Here is a 16,304-nt window from a genome sequence, read left to right as displayed (position 1 = left end):
GGCTGAGACTAGATTCTGTGTGTCTAGGCCTCGTTTACACTGCATGTCTTGATGCCCAATTCTGATTTGTTGCCTATATCCGATTTTTTTTACCGTCCGTTTACACATTCTTTAAATTGTGACCCATATCCGAGTCATGTGTTTACACTTGACTGAAACATCGCGCATGTTTAAAGGGGTCTTCTTGCTTAGATGGACGAACAACGCGCAGCGAGATCTCAGGACAGGTGGGAACATACAACACAATCTCATAAAAGTGAGTATCTATAGCACAAATTGTATTTCTCATGCCATTTATACGGCAAAAATAGTTTTTGCTTGCATATGATACGCACTGTAAACGTGCGTATTAAACGCCATAAAGTGCGTATCATGGACGCAAAAAAATTTTTTTGGGCGTAAATGCCACGTGAAAAAACATCGTGCAATAAACGCACTTTCATGAGATCGTGGCGGGCTTTAACGAGGAGCAGTGGGTCCGAAATTTTAGGATGAGCAAGCCAACCTTTGATATGTTGTGTCAACGTGTGTCCACATTCCTCTCCTACGACGACACAAAATGTTTCATCGGGCCATCCGTCCATCCGCAGATGCGCGTCGGGGTTTCTCTCGTCATTAAACCGCGGAGACGAAGCCTAATGCCTCGGAAAATCCGATCTGCTTGTTTACATGACTGTCGCATTGGCACATATCCGATTTACATCTGATTTATTTCCACAATATGAACGAGGCCTGAAACCGATCTCGAAATATCCGAATGCATGCGTTTTTTTCCTGTTTACACTGTCATAGAACACATCCGATCTGTGTCGCATCCGAGTAAAGAATCGGAATTGGGTCACATTTCACTGACAGTGTAAACGAGGCCTTTTAAGTGTGCTATAATATGCGCTGTTACTAAGTATTGCTGCACTGTATGTATTCATAGTAATGTCTTAGAGTGATGCAGGGATGATACATTTTTGTAGGCCAAAACTTGGAAACAAGTTCGCATTTTGGCACTTCGGCAATGGGTTGTTTGAATGGGTTTTTTGTTTGGAAAATTCATCTACTCACTAGTCCACTGCAGCCTCGTTGTGTTTGTAATTCTTGGAAACTATTTTAACTCAAGCTTTCAGGGACAACGTTTTTCTAAGAAAAAAGAAAAAAGCACAGGCCTCAGGTTATGCAGAGTGGATGACCGTAGTGTAATTTGTTTATGGCCTATGTTTAGCTTTTTACTTCTGGCAATTGTATTTAGGCTTCAAAATGCATTAAAGGTGTGTTCTTTTGTGAAGATTATCACGATGAACAAAATGTGTCATCATGCACATTAGTTGGTCACATAGCTAATTTTATGAAATAATCCAAAAGCCAATCGACAAATCCTATTGGAGGGAACCAGTGTGATGCTAACTTCAGGGTTGGCCTGCAAAAATATTACAGCACTTCCACCTTGACTTGGGTTTTAAAACTTTAAACTGTGCCTTCAAGGAGTGGCCATCAACAGAAATTTCCCTTCATCTCTTACTTAGACTTACTCTATCTGCCACAGGAAATGCATGCATAAGCTCAGGTTAACAGTGGTGTCACATTTAAAAGTGCATTTCTTACCAATAATCCTGCTTTTTCACACATCACGTAAATGTGTGGTTTGTTTCAGAGTGGGCTAAACCAAAGAGGCTGCTATATATACAATGTTCAGTCAGTGCTTGTGAACATGTTATTTCTGAATGTTCTCTGAACGTTTTTTCTTGGTTATATGTACATTGTTAAGGGAAATGATCCCTTAACAATGTACATATAACCCAAGAAAAAACGTTCAGAGAACATTTTATAATTGAGCAAATATTATGGGAATATTACTTTTGAATGTTCTCTAGACATTCTGAAACAAGTTGGCCTACTAATAACGTTTCAAAGTTCCATAAATTGTATAGATGGTGTTTTTGTGATAACATTTTGAGAACATTATTAAAGACCTGATAACTTTGATGAACATTCTTTGATGAAACTAATTAACGTTACTAGAATAATGTTTGCTCATTACTTTGAGAGAACCTTGGCAGAATGTTAGCCAAAGACCTGAGAAGGTTCCCTGTTAGCTGGGTTCATGCCTTGTTTTCTAGCTTGAGGAGGTGCGATCACATTTACCGCTGTTTGACGAATTTTCATGGGCGAAATCAAATAACTTGAATAGGAATCCACGTGATTGTGAATTTGAGCGTGAAAGATTTCGCAAAGGATTCAAGTTGGTCACACGGATATGAAAAGCTGTTAAATTTGAAAGTAACTTTTGTTTGAGGTGTGCATACATCACTAAAATACACTTTTTAAGAAATCTTTTTAAAAGTTTTAGTTTTTTTTGCATTTGATCGCACCTCACTGTAAAAAAAAGTTGCTGCCTTACATTTTTAAGTACAATCAACTTGGATGTTTAAGTAACCTCAACTTAAATTACATTAAATTTACTTAAAAATTAGTATAAATAAAATAAAGCAATGTAAAAGCTTTTGTTGTCACAACTCATTGATCATATAAATTTTTTTTATTGTGTAGTAGTTGGTTGTTGACTTGTTTTGTAGTTTTTTAAAGTTTAGTTATGTTACAATACATTAACAGTAAATATTTTACCCCTGTGCTCATGAACCCCACCCCACCCTTTGTGTTTCTGAACAGAACATCACTCTTCATGGGCAGGGGGGCCCTAACCAGCACCAGCAGACCCACTCAAGAATGGCCAACCACGACAGCAGCATAGTAATCCAGCAGGCACTGCCCTCGCCCCAGTCCAGTTCGGTCATCACTCAAGCCCCTTCCACCAACAGACAGATTGGGTAAGTCGCCCTCTCATCACCGCAGTTGCGTGGGCCAGAATAAATATTGTTAGTTGCAAGTCATCTGTACAGCGTTCAATAGACGAAGGCTGGTGGTTTGATATTAGTCCAAGGTCCAGGCTGCTGTTTGCATTCTTCCTATCAGAATACAGCAGTTGGCTTGCACAAGGCGGAGGAGTAGTGATTATGTTCTTCATAAGACTGTGATTGTCTAAGTCAGATTTGTGTGTTTAATCCAGCTGTTGTCCACTGCTGAATTATTGGAAGTTTTTATTTAAGTATCTGTGCTCGCTTTGAAAGGTTTTGGAATGTTTCTGTTAGTAAGCTGTGCATGTGTGGGGTGAAATAGTAATTGATCCCACATTCTAGAGAGTATACTATCTAAACACCCAATGTGGGGCAATGTGCTTTTTTAATTGGGTAAAAGTGTGTGTGAGTGTTGGCGAGTGTTTTCATCCCAAAATAAATATTGTTATCATTTACTCAGCCTTATGTCATTCCAAACTTGTGTGACTTTCAAAACGACATTAGACCCAGAGACTAGATTAGGTCAAAGTGCAGTGATCGTTTCCACTTCACACATTCAAAGTTCTGGTGTTTCACTTGCACTCGCCAACATTCTCACGCACTTTTACCCAATTAAAAAAGCACATTGCTGACTACATGATAGAAATGCTTCTCAAAAATGTTAATTGAAATTGAAGATCTGGCATTTGATCAGCAAACCATTATTTAAAGGGGACCTATTATGCCCCTTTTTACAAGATGTAATATAAGTCTCAGGTGTCCCCAGAATGTGTTTGTGAAGTTTCAGCTCAAAATACCCCACAGATCACTTATTATACAATATTTTAAATGCCCATTTTTGAGTGGAAGGAAAACATGCTGTTTTCGTGCATGTCTCTTTAAATGCAAATGAGCTGCTTTCCAGAAGAGGGCGGAGCCTTTACAGCTCGTGCCTGGGAATACTCTGCCAAAAACTAACAAAACTTCTGTTTGGTTTTATTTATCATCTCTATCGCAGTCACGCTCACGTGACATTGCAGTTTATCATCATGAAAGTTTATTATCTGCATGTGTTTTAAAGCCATATCAGCCTAAACTTCTGATATATGGTTGTCTGAGTGCACACATCCGAAGCACACACACAGAAAGCTGTCTGTCAGACGGTGCGTCCCTTGAGTATCAAACTAAGTTCTCTTTCACATCTTATTGCACTTAAACTATCAAATAGTCGCAAGGTTATGTCAAAACACACAAAGTTCACATAAACACAGTCGGCTATGTCTGTGAATGTAAACAGCAAGTAAAGAAATCGCATGTGTATATTAGATCTGTGTATTAAAGTGAAAGCAGCGTAATATACAGTACCTACTGCTATATATGCTGTAAATATGAATCAAACTATAAAAGAAAACAGAAAATCTAAATTCTTACTTGAATGCTGCTGTTAAATGCTCTGGCGAGGAGATAAACATGGCGGACTGTGTACAGCTCATTCAGGGCGGGGTTTATGCTAATAGGGCAGAGTCCATCAGCAGTCGTGGGCGGGGCCTAAGCATTTGTGACATCACATTTCATTGAAATGGCACATGGCTTGTTCTGAGACACTGCTTATGATTTATGGGGATTAAAAAAAGAGGAGTGGGTGTATTTTTGCCATTATAGGGTGGTTGTGTACACACACTGCCGACACACATTTATGTTCAAACACCATGTGATGAATTTTGCATAATAGGTCCCCTTTAATGCTAAAACAATTCTTATAGGGTAAGCAAATTTGCAATCTGCAAATTTTCCTTCAAAGGGCTCACATTCCTGGAACGATTGTAGCACTCTTTGGATGTTCTGTGCATTTCGTGTTGTGAATCTTTCCAGTTGTCCCTGCAGTGACTCTTAAAGTTCTTCGTGTCATGTAGCCAGCTTGGGTGTGTCCCACAGTGATGACATCAGTGGTGCAGCTCTGGTGGGGATATCAGCTTTTTGGGATGACGCCCCTCTTACGCAAACACATCCCACTACTGACCCGTCTTTCTTTTTCTCCCCAACAGTCTTATTCCCTTTTTCTTAATGGAATGGAATTTTCTTATTCTCCGTCTCTTTGTTGCATCAGAATGTCTGCAGTATAATCACCACCCGAAACAAACTCTCAAGCACACGATGGGCCGCAGGGAGAGGACAGTATCATTTTCAGAAGTGGTGGAGATTTAGGATGAAGATTAGAGGCTCAGTTCTGCAGCTGACTCCAAAATCACAGATTTATTGCACATAACACCAGATTTTCATAAACAAGATGTTTCATGATAAAACTGTCACTTAGCAAGTTGATATATGGGTTATTTTTTCAGAACCTACTATCTTATTGGTAGGAGGCAAATCAATAACGCACACTTTGCTTAATGTCTGCATAAAATCTCATGTGTATTTTTATGAAGTGTATGAAGGCATACTGCATATCTCTATGCCAATGGTGAGACAGGATAAGTGGGGTAGGTGCCCAGATTGGACAGCTTGTGAATATTGGATGAAAGGCCTGTCAATCAAGTTGATTGACGGTGTGACAGTCCATTTGTTCTGGAAAAGGGATGGAATTACAGTCGAAGAAAGAGAGAGAGGATAAGAGACTGACAGAAACTAGTTACTTCTCCTTTCTTTGCTGCATTAACTTTCCTTATAAGACATCAAAGATTGTTAAACAATCAAAATAGTAAATATTAAGCGTAGCGTCAGTTCTGGCAGGTCACGTTAGTCAAGCTCGCATCAGCTGACTCTCAGCTATACCTATTCTCTACCTATAGGAAAATGACGCCTATCACTGACTGTATACATATATGAGCTCCTTCAGTATTATCAGCAGCTATCGCGTTTCTCAGGAGCTAATTACCCTCCTCCATCCCCAGCTCCACCTCTCATCCAGTCAGGATTTGGCATTCTGATTCCCCTTGAATCAGAATAAATTCTCGATTTTTATGTTGTACTTTAAAATCTTGAATGAATGATATCTGCAATACATTCATGTTGATTCTGTTCTGTTTACCCTAAGGGGGGTTATTGCTGCTCTCCCTGCTCTTATCCATGCTAGGCTGCATGGATGCGCAGGATACCGCCAATCCAAACTGTATGCTACTTGTCAATCGTATTTGACGATAGTGGTCCTGACAGAACTGTAAATGAGTTATAAAAAAAGCACAGATTTTTCGTTTGTTTCGTACAGCGTCTGCACAATACTTACAAGAGCTTTGTAACAAGAGTTTCTGCAGGGTCAACGGCAGTAATGCTGCAGGCTGCTATGAATGCTCTGCTGTGTTTCAGACCGTAGAAATGAAAGGTGAATATAAATTCATGCAGAGCATATGCAACGTCCATGCTGTTTTTGTGTTGGAACGTGGGTGTGCATGTGCATGAACGTGGGTGTGCATCTGTAAAGAAACAGTTTATAGCATTCATTATGGACACTCATGCAGCTCAGATATTATAAAGTCTTTGGTCTTTTATGGGAACTGCATAATTTATTGGGAGAAGCTGTGTTAGTCGAAAAGTAATTGGTGAATCTCATGAAACCTGTCAAGAACTAATGGGTCACATTTCATCCCAAAATCAAACAAAGGATATGTGAAATTATATATATTTTTGTTAATATTTTGAATTAGATTTTATTTTTATATTTTCTGTTTTCACTTTAATTTTAGTAAAACATTTTTAGTAATTTTGTTGTGTGCTTTTGTCATTTTTTATTTATTTTTTAATACATTTTTTTTGTTTGAGTTGTTTTAGTACTTCAAGTAAAACTAAACGAAAATGAGAAATGTTGCCTTTGCAGCTAGATAGTTTTTAAAAATCTTTTATTTAAATTAAAGTTTATTTATTTCATAAATAGTTTTATTTAACATTAATAACCCTGTGTAGTATTTATTGTACTGCCTTTGATGTAGCTTTAAATAATAAATAAAAAAGATTAACTGTAATAAAGAACATGAAGGATTATGGTAGTGACAGGACAATGTGCTCAACTGTCATAAAAGTAATTACTTTTTTTTCCTATGGGATGTGTCATGTGACCTGGACATGTGAGATTCATCCAATGACTGTTTGCATCAATGTTCTGAAGTCTTTCTTGGAAGATCTTCTCATAATACATTTTTGTTACATCTTTGTTGATGTCCATTGAAAACTGCAACTCCCTAGGACTCCACAAGTGTGAGAGTGATTGTTTTGTTACGGGGACTGTGAAAGGTCAGGGGGTCAGCCTATGGAAGCGTGTATCAGTGTGTTTGGAAATGTCCACCTCAGCAGGAAAAAAAGGCTTTCAATCCCCTCAGCACAGAAACTCCACTTCCCGCAGGAAGCCATCGAGGCCAGTTAGTGCCTCTGTCCACAAACCATTTAATCTTCTCTTCCTGCTGCTCTGAACTGAAGAATCATGCCACAATTAAACTGAAAATCATGAATGATGCAGTATTGACGTGCATGATTTAGAAATACTCTGCTGTTGTGAAATGTTAATGTCTAAATATTACACTATTCCTAGAAGAGGGAGGTGAATCATAAATTTGGCTTAAAAAGGGTGTATCGAAAGGCAGGCTTACATCACAGTTGCCGGAATGATACTATTTTCTATGGCGAATTGATGTCACCTATAGATATGACACGGTTTCGTCTGAGAAGACTCACTATTTAGAGGCTATTGTAGTTAGCACTTTATTTTGCAGTCCTGTTCAGCATACTATGTACTTATAGCAATTACAATAACTGGGTTATAACTAGATACTAATCCTGAATCCCCCTAAACCCGCACACACACACACACACACACACACACACAACTATAGAACAATATTTCTTATTCTGCCCTATCCCAACCCATCCCCGACCCCCCCCGACCCCTCCACCCATCTCTACAAATGTAATTAACTGTACAGTGATTGTGAACGACTGCAGTAAGCTTAATCCAGGGTCCATCTGCTTTCTGGGTTTCTTGAGATGTGAAGATTGACAGAGTTATACAGCATCCATTGAATTAGGATAACAAGTCATTTTCATTGCTCCGCCATGTTTGCTGAAGAGCTTTGGAGGCTTGGAATCAATTAAGATTGGCTTTCCTCAAGTCTGCCTGCTTAACAGGGCTCAGGCGGGGGCCCACAGCTGTGAAACCCAAGGACCCTCAACCCCCAACTTTTCCTGTGATTCTCCCAGTGTTCCTTTTTGCTTTTTTTCTCCCCTTTATTCACACCAGCCCGCTAAAAAGGCAGACATATGTTGTGTTTTGAATGCTAGTCCCCAGGTTTGGATGCTAATATACTGTATATTTTTAAGGGATGGTTCAAATTTGAAAATTCTTTCATCTTTTATTCACCCTCTTATCATTCCAAACTTGCATGACTTACTTTCTACTGTGGAACACGTATATATTTAGAAGAATGTTCCATATGGGTTTTTTTTGGACCCCATTGACTTTCATTTGTATTGACAAAATTCATTGTCTCGTGTTGAATGAACTATCTCTTTTTAACTAGCTAAGTTTTGCATGGCTACAGTGTGCCGGTTCACATGGTAGACTAGCACTAACCATCATGAACCAGCTGGTCTTTTCAGGAGGGAATACCGTCTCTCAGAGAGGTATAAAGGGGGTTGGAGACCCTCAGAGAGGCAATTTGACAAAAAAAGTAAAACCTGGACCATTCTTGACTGACAGAAAAAGGGAAAATGAAAAGACAGAGCACAGGGAATCTGAATGTCATGGCTATTCAAAGGGGAAAGGGTGATCTAAATGATCTGAATGCTTGCTGCATGTAAATTACTAACATCTGTTCCTGAGTCATGTCAGTGTTAAATATGTTAGACATAGTCAGTCGCTTGAGATAAAACACTGTAAGGGGGGCTCAACCCTTTTGACTGAGTGATAAGAGAGTCCAGGGGTTGGAGAACATCGGTAACGGCAAATACTAAATCTAACTTGCGTCTGAATGGTGGCCATACACACTGAAGGAGAGACGGAAATGTGAGAACAATAGTTCTTTTCTTCTTGAGCTCTGGTGATTGACACAGACAGTTTTAGTTGAAACACACTTGCGACAGCCGATATAATAGATACAAAATGGATGACAAGGCAAACTGTCATTCGTGCCATATAAATGTGATTACCAGGAACAGCTCAGTGTAATTTCCTTTGAAACATTTCCTGTGTTACATCCACAGTGAAACATTTCCAGTCGATACAGAAAACAAAACAAAATCAAAATAAGCTTTAACAAGCATGCTAACAGTTAGCATGGAAATGAAGAACTTTATAAATCCAAAATAACTCCCTTTAGATCACTTCCTTTTCTATCTCTAAAGAATCACGCAAAAATTCCCCAGGCTGACATGAGGGAAAAAAAACTATGAATTTTATGTTCCACCTCAAACAGATTCTTCCTCTCATATATATAAAACAGAGCAGACTTATTTTATGCATTTTGCACTATTAAAAAGTTGTGCAAACCTCCATGAGCCTGCAGGAAGTTCTTGTAGCTCCACTGCGAATTTAATGCCATTTGAAAGGTAAACAGTGCATGCAGTTTGCGTGCATGTGTGTTTTCACACCTCTAAACTTAAGAGGAGCTGGTTTTCACACCCCTAAAGAACAGGAAGATTGTGGGGGTATTTTGGTGGTTGAAAAGGAAGCTGTGCCCTGCAACACAACAGCATGAGATGCAGTGACTCAGTCAACCTGTTTCAACCGTTAGAGAAGCCATGTGCAAATTCCTTTGAATTTTATGAGAACTTGCTTTTCGACCATTGAAGTACATTTTGTTGGTATACAGGTGTATAGTTTAAATACATTCACATACATGCTTCACCTGGTATGTCAGCATTGTCCTTTGACCCGTATGTTCTTTGTTGCTGTCTACTAACAGCAACTGTGAAAATAATTTACTTGGGTGTAACACAAATACTATTTAACCACAAGGACAACTTTTTTATAGCTCTGGCACTTGAAAATATCATGCTTATTTGATATGCTAATTGATAATTGCAATTGAGTCTGTATCTCAATCTACAAAATAGATCATAAAAAAATCACAGTTTGTGGTTTTACATGTGACTTCACAATTGGGAATTTATTTTTTAAATTGTGATTTTATATCTCACAGTACGACTTTATTTATACAATGTAATCATAATTGCAACCTTATAACTTGCAATTGCAAATTTATATCTCACAGTGAGACTTTGTTTCTCACAAAATGACTTTATGTCTGATTTTTAAACTTTATTCCACAATTAGCTTATAATTGTAACTACAGTAATACAGTAGACTACGGTTACGTATGCCTCTGAACTTGGGGGGATGCCGAGCGAACTGTTTCGCATAGCCGAGTCTGATGGCCCAAATGAGTAGGGGTGTAACGATACCCTCATGTCACGATTCGATACATATCACGATACTGAACTCACGATACGATATTATTGCGATACTCCAAGACATATGATAAAAGGTTAACAGAAAATGCACTGTTGATTAAAACAAGACTTGGTGCTTGTAACCCAAGGACAATGGTGACACCAGAATAAAAATATTCATGATTCTGAAGCTGAAAATACAGAATTATTTTAGACGAGTATGCTTGCACTCTGTTACTGACTAGATATATTTTAAATAATGTAGGCCACTTTTTACTGGTAACATCAGACATTTGGCATTATCAGGAGGACCCACAAATATTCCCCCATTGCATTATTATACAATATAATCAACATTATGTATAGTAGTTTAATGTAGTACTGACACTAAAACTCTGAAAAAATTTAATTTATTCCTCACACAGTAATTTTTATTTTGGGGGAACTATCATGGATCCGACTCGGGCGGCATAGCGGCCCGAAGTGGGGTCTGACTGTGCGGTGCAACACTTACCTGGGCAGGGGGTGTGTGAGACGGCTTGGTTGCGTCCTCAAAGAGCACGCTGCTGCCCGTTGGTGATAGAAGAGGGGGCTGAGGGTGGCAAGGCATAGCGTCGCACACCGCCCTCTTGGGACCCAGAGATAGAGGAAGCTGCTCGTTACTGAGAATTTGGGTACCCCTGGCTGTGCCGGCCCTCCTTTAGGGGAAGAGCAGCTCCATCCATCTTTGAATCGCCCGCCTCTGGGTTGGAGTTTCACCGACCGCTTGGAGGATTTAGTGGCGGCTGAGATGGGCGGCGCCGTATCCCTGCGGGAGGGATCTCACAATATGACTTTATATCTCACTTTGTGACTTTATTTCCTGTAATTGAGACATTTATTTCTCATATCTTACAATATGACTGTATGACTGATTTCAAACTTTATCCCTATCTCCCCCCCCCCCCACCCCCCCCCCTTCATATTAAAGTCAAGAAAGACAATGTAACCTTCTCTTTCGTTCTCTTACGACATTGTAGAATTGAAATGATCGCGTACTGCACAGTTTTATGCCTCCAACCTGTCAAAACTTGATACTTGCTCTTTGGGACTCTGATTCACCCTAGCCGAGGCAGCGTGCAGTGTTGTTTTTGTGCGAGGCTGCATAGGAGGGCCCTCTCAAACCCTCCCCCACCCCCTCCAGTTCCTCTTGTGGGCCAAAACACAGACGTCATCGATTTCTTCACAGACTGCTTTCAATCACATTGATCAAAAACGCAGAACCTCATTGTTAGGATTTAAACTCTGTGACCCCTCTTATGGAAAAACAAACTATGGTTGATGTTTTAGCTAATTACGGCATACGGAGAAAGCCAAAACTTGTGGCTGTCCACCCTGAGATAATCTTACCATGTAGGGTGGCATCTTCTGGATGTATGCCTGGATTGTGCATGTCTGAAAGAGAAAGAACTTCAGAGGACAGAAGGAAACAGAAAGAGAGAGAATACAGACGGGCAGGATGTACATCTGAGCTGAATTAGAGTGAGCTCATTGTGTACGGCGTAGGGTTTAATAGTGCGTTTGGAGAGGAACGCCCAGGCCCTGCTCCTCTCATTCCAGCACCACTGTGTCATCCTCGTCCACCACACAGACACATGCAGAAACGCACACATACTCCTGCAAAGAGAGGGACAGAGAGAGAGAGAGAGAGAGAGAGAGAGAGAGAGATACCCTCAGAGAAGACAACAGGAAGAGAGGGAAAGGGGACCTTTAAAGGATGGAGAAGGGGAAGAGGAAAGGATCTGGGGTGCTGGATAGTCAAGAGAAAATCAAGTGATCAGGTGGACATGAAAGACTTTAATAAAGTCTTTTATATGGGTATAAATAACAGGGACAGGTGTACGTTGGGGTCCATAAGTCTTGAGATCACATTGGAAATTTGGGATTCAAAATCTAATTTGAACCTTTAGGATTCTGATTTTTTTTTAAAGTAAAACAAAGAAATGTTATAAAATAAAATTATTTAATTATTTACGATACTGCACTACTGTGTAACATACCATTTAAACACAAGGATGTCTTTCTTGGTAGCTATAGTCTTTACAGTCACAGTTCTTTAACATTTTTATTTTCAACTTTTGCAATCTGATGGCTTCTCAGCTCTTGTGGCATTATGGGATTGCATACTATCCACTGGTTGCACACATCACACTATTTCTGAATTTAAAGTAGATTTAAATTAAGTGAATTTGTGACCATGTGTACTTGTAAAAAAAAGGTCAGATGTTCCTGTTTTCATTGAAGCACAAGATGCGTTTTGAATTCCAGAATGATCAGCAGGTTTTACACAAACTTGCCCAAACTTATGGAGATAATTTGTAGTGTCATTTGTTAAAATAATTGAAAAAGCATAGAGCTCTCGGTCTATTGGACCCCACTATAGGTCATTAGAAAACACATTGATCTGGTACCATGGATCATGGTGGTGTGAGATTGTAATACCATGGTACTTTTGATGTATGCCATGGCCCTGTGCCATGAAAACATACCGTTTTCATGATATATCTTTTATGGTAATATGATATCATTGTACATTCTTTCAAGAATGTGAAGGAGCCCAAGGTAGACATTACACATTCTGTGGTTTCACAGCTGTTTGTGACACTTTAAAGTCAGCATGAAACAGCATTTGAATCCACACCATTTTTCTCTCTCCATAATTTTACATATTTACAAATTAAACAGGATATTCAGTGAGGAAAAAAAAAGTCGGGTGGCATCTGATTTTATCCTTTGGGAATTGATTGGATCCTGAAATTTTTTTTTCCAAATGACTTCTTTGGAATTATATATCAGAAATATTCACAATAAAGACCCCAATATACTCAGCAAAGTTTTTTTTTTTTTTGTTCTTTGCACAGGGGTACAAAGAAGTTTGAAATTTGTGTTTGTAAACTTTCCGAGCATGGAAAGTTGTTTGGAAAATTTGCACTAGTGAGTCGTTTCAAAACCATCAAAACAAAATCCAAAAAACTTTGTTTTGGCAAGAATGAATTCAAAATGACATCATTTGTTCTTCGATTTCGCTTGAAGAATATCAGGGCCGTAAGACTAATATCTTGTATTAAGAATGTGTATAGCATCTGATTTTAATTTTATTTATACAAATTTTCAAATGACAATGAATATAATTATATTCCTTAGACCAAGGAAAGTTGACAAAGGGAAGTTGGTGTGGAATTGAATGCTGTGATGTCATAATGAATTGTTCGCAAAGCTATTAGAGTTAGACTGTAAAGAAATGATTATTGAAGTTATAGGTAAAACAAAGATTACTGTCGGTTTACTTTCTACTCCAAAATTGTGTTTAATTCACTGTGTTACTTGCTGTTTCTTGCTGATTATTTGAGAAATCTACTAGCAAAATCTGACAGAAATTTTTTTCGAAGTAAATCCATTCTTTTTTTTGTGTCTTTTGCCTTTCCATGGCTAAGAGTGCTATCGAAAAGCCATGGGAAGGATTCAAGTCATGCTGCTCTCAGTGTGATGAATTTGACGGACAGGTGGGGGCGGAGCCTGAAACCTCCCTCGGTCAGTCATGCTGGAAATCTCTCAGCATAGTTTTCAGTCATGGGAAGAAACAACTGGCTGGCCCTGAGCCAAACCACTCTCTGTTTGTCTGTCTCTCTCTCTCTCTCTCTCTCTCTCTCTCTCTCTCTTTCTTTTTTCCCCCTCACACTGTCTTTCCCTCTCAGCCGGCTGCGATGAGAGATGTAGCCGTGCATAATTGGGGCTTTGTGGTGAGCTGTGCCATGCTTGCTTGCCCTGAGGTATTCCAAGATAAGTCTCTCGCCGTTGTTCTCATTGACAGACTTTGACTTTACGCGGCCTTTCAATCTATGTCAGTGACTGAAGTCCCTCCTCCGAATGGCGCTTTTTCATCGCCCCGTCCTCACCAGTCTTTAATGAGACTCAGGCTCCCTCACGGCCCTTCTCCACTTGATTTATTTGATCAGATTCATATGATTCTACCCACTCTGCAGTCCTTGGGCCCGTGGCAAGCCCGTTCTCTCTCTTTCTTTCTGAGTGTGATTAAAGTGGTAAATCAGGGGCAGGTCCTGTGCTGTGTTTACTCGGAGCGCCAGGCAGCTGCAAGCTGTTTGGCCTCTCTCTGTTTCTCCCGCTGTTTAGGCCCATTGCCATGGAGATCGCACCACCGTCTCCCAGCGGCTGGAACCGTGCCCCGGGCTGTTTTGGTTACATTCACACAGCGAATGTACGAAGAAAAGAAAAAGTGAAACGTTTTTGCACCATCGCCGCTGCAGTGTCTGCTCAAGTTAGTGTGGTGCAATGAGTAAGAGAGAGAGAGAGAGAGAGAGAACATGGTATTTAGAGAGAGATGGCGAGAGAGTGTAGACTTAAAAAGAGAGGAAGATGGGGAGAAGGGGGGGGGGGGGGGTGTAAGAAGCCAAGAGCATTACATCATTGCTGGAGTGGAGTCAGAAGGGAAGGATATGAGTCAGTGGGCTGACTGTGCCTGGCTCTCTCTCTCTCTCTCTATGGCTCTTGTCTCTCTCCCTCACTGAAGTGGTAGTCAAGCCTCTTACACTGAAGTCACTTCAGTTGGGCATGTAGAGATGGGTGAATGCATTTATAGTGGCATTTAAACAGCGTTACATTTGATAATTTCTCCTACTTACTATTAACATAAGTTTAGGACAGCTGTTGAAAGATTGAATGCAACATGTATTGTTTATGTAAAGACTTGAATTACGGTGCAATTTTCCTTTATTTATGAATTCCTCTCTAGATTGTGTTGAATGTCAGTATCCAGAATTGAGAGTCTTGGAGAATTTTTCAAAATGTTTTTCGAGATTATGTTATGTATTGAATGTATGTTAGATTATGTATTGAATATCAACACTTGTTCTGTAACATTGAATATGTTTATCCAGAATCGAATCTTTTATAATTATTTTTTAAGAGTTGTCTTTAGATTGTATTCTAGAACTTACTGTAATTATGCTTATATCTATAGTGGTTATGAAATATTATGTTTATAAAGGCTTGAATTATGTGTAGAATCTGTAATTTTCTAGAACTCTTGGAATTCCCTTCTAGAATGTATTTAAGATGCACTGAATGTCACTCTCCAGAATAAAGAAACTTCTAGAATTTCTATCCTTTTTTTCGAATTCACTTTTGCTAGTTTATCGACGGGAAAAATGGTCGGCACGCCCGACACATGGTCTAAAAGGGTTGTCCCTATTCTATTAATGAGTAATGGGTGTGTTTTGGGCGTAACATGCAAAAAAACAATCAGAGACTCATCTCCCATTCCCTTTAAATCTGCAGTAGGGAGTTTTGAGAAAACGTTGATTTAGCCTGAAAATTTGAACAAGCACAACTTACAGGTCCCACCCCCTTGCTCTCTGCTGCGCTACAGCCCTCCCTCCACAGCTCGTCCTCCACAGCGGAGCCTGTCGTGAACGCGCAGGCTAGTAAACAGGGCCACCCATAACGGCGGATAAAAAGTTATATGGCACAATCACTAATAGGGACTAAACGTCAATAATATGCTTTACATTGACTATGGCCTGCCCATACATTGACTACAAACTTGGTCCTCAAATCATTATGTATTTTGCAATAGCCTACATGTAACTTTATAACGTTGCACTCTTTCTATAAGTTATAAATAGCTAGTAAGATAACGTTAATATAACGGTAACTAACGTTACAGTATGTAAGTAATTATTCTAGCGATATATAATGCTAGATAAGGTGTGCTAGTACATTATTTCAGCAACATGACAAGCCAGTGAATTAGCAGGTTTCAATTGTTGCTTAGCAGAGTGCGTGACATTTTATCTACATGTTATGCGGCTAGAGTTTTGACACCGAGTCAATGGGCTCTGTGTCATTCTTTCTTTTTCGCTTGTTTATCATCATCAGTCTTTTTCCTTTTACCTCTTTGTTTTATGAGCAGGTGTCACTCGAGAATTGGCAGTTTAGGTTGTTTCTCCGTCATAAGCACAGCTGTAGCACGCCGGCAAACTTGAGTTTGAACGACGGCTCGCGCTCCGGCGCTCGCGCTGTGCAAGAGAGGGGTGTGATCAGCGCGTA

At 39.6% G+C, this 16,304-nt stretch overlaps 1 protein-coding gene across 1 annotated transcript in view; it reads left to right on the top strand.

Annotated features, from left to right (window-relative positions):
• creb5b (cAMP responsive element binding protein 5b) overlaps window positions 1-16,304 on the top strand; it is a 70,032-nt gene that overhangs the window by 18,186 nt on the left and 35,542 nt on the right. Inside the window, exon 5 of the mRNA XM_056234411.1 lies at window positions 2,659-2,816. Within this exon, the coding sequence (XP_056090386.1) occupies window positions 2,659-2,816 (158 nt within the window). The remainder of the gene's footprint in view (window positions 1-2,658; window positions 2,817-16,304) is intronic.

The sequence above is a fragment of the Rhinichthys klamathensis genome, unplaced genomic scaffold, assembly GCF_029890125.1.
Source record: "Rhinichthys klamathensis goyatoka isolate OS25496 unplaced genomic scaffold, OSU_Roscu_1.1 h1tg000395l_1, whole genome shotgun sequence".
Lineage (NCBI taxonomy): Eukaryota > Metazoa > Chordata > Actinopteri > Cypriniformes > Leuciscidae > Rhinichthys > Rhinichthys klamathensis.
Note: the sequence above shows the minus strand (reverse complement) of the source record. Positions and strands in the feature narration are given on the sequence as shown.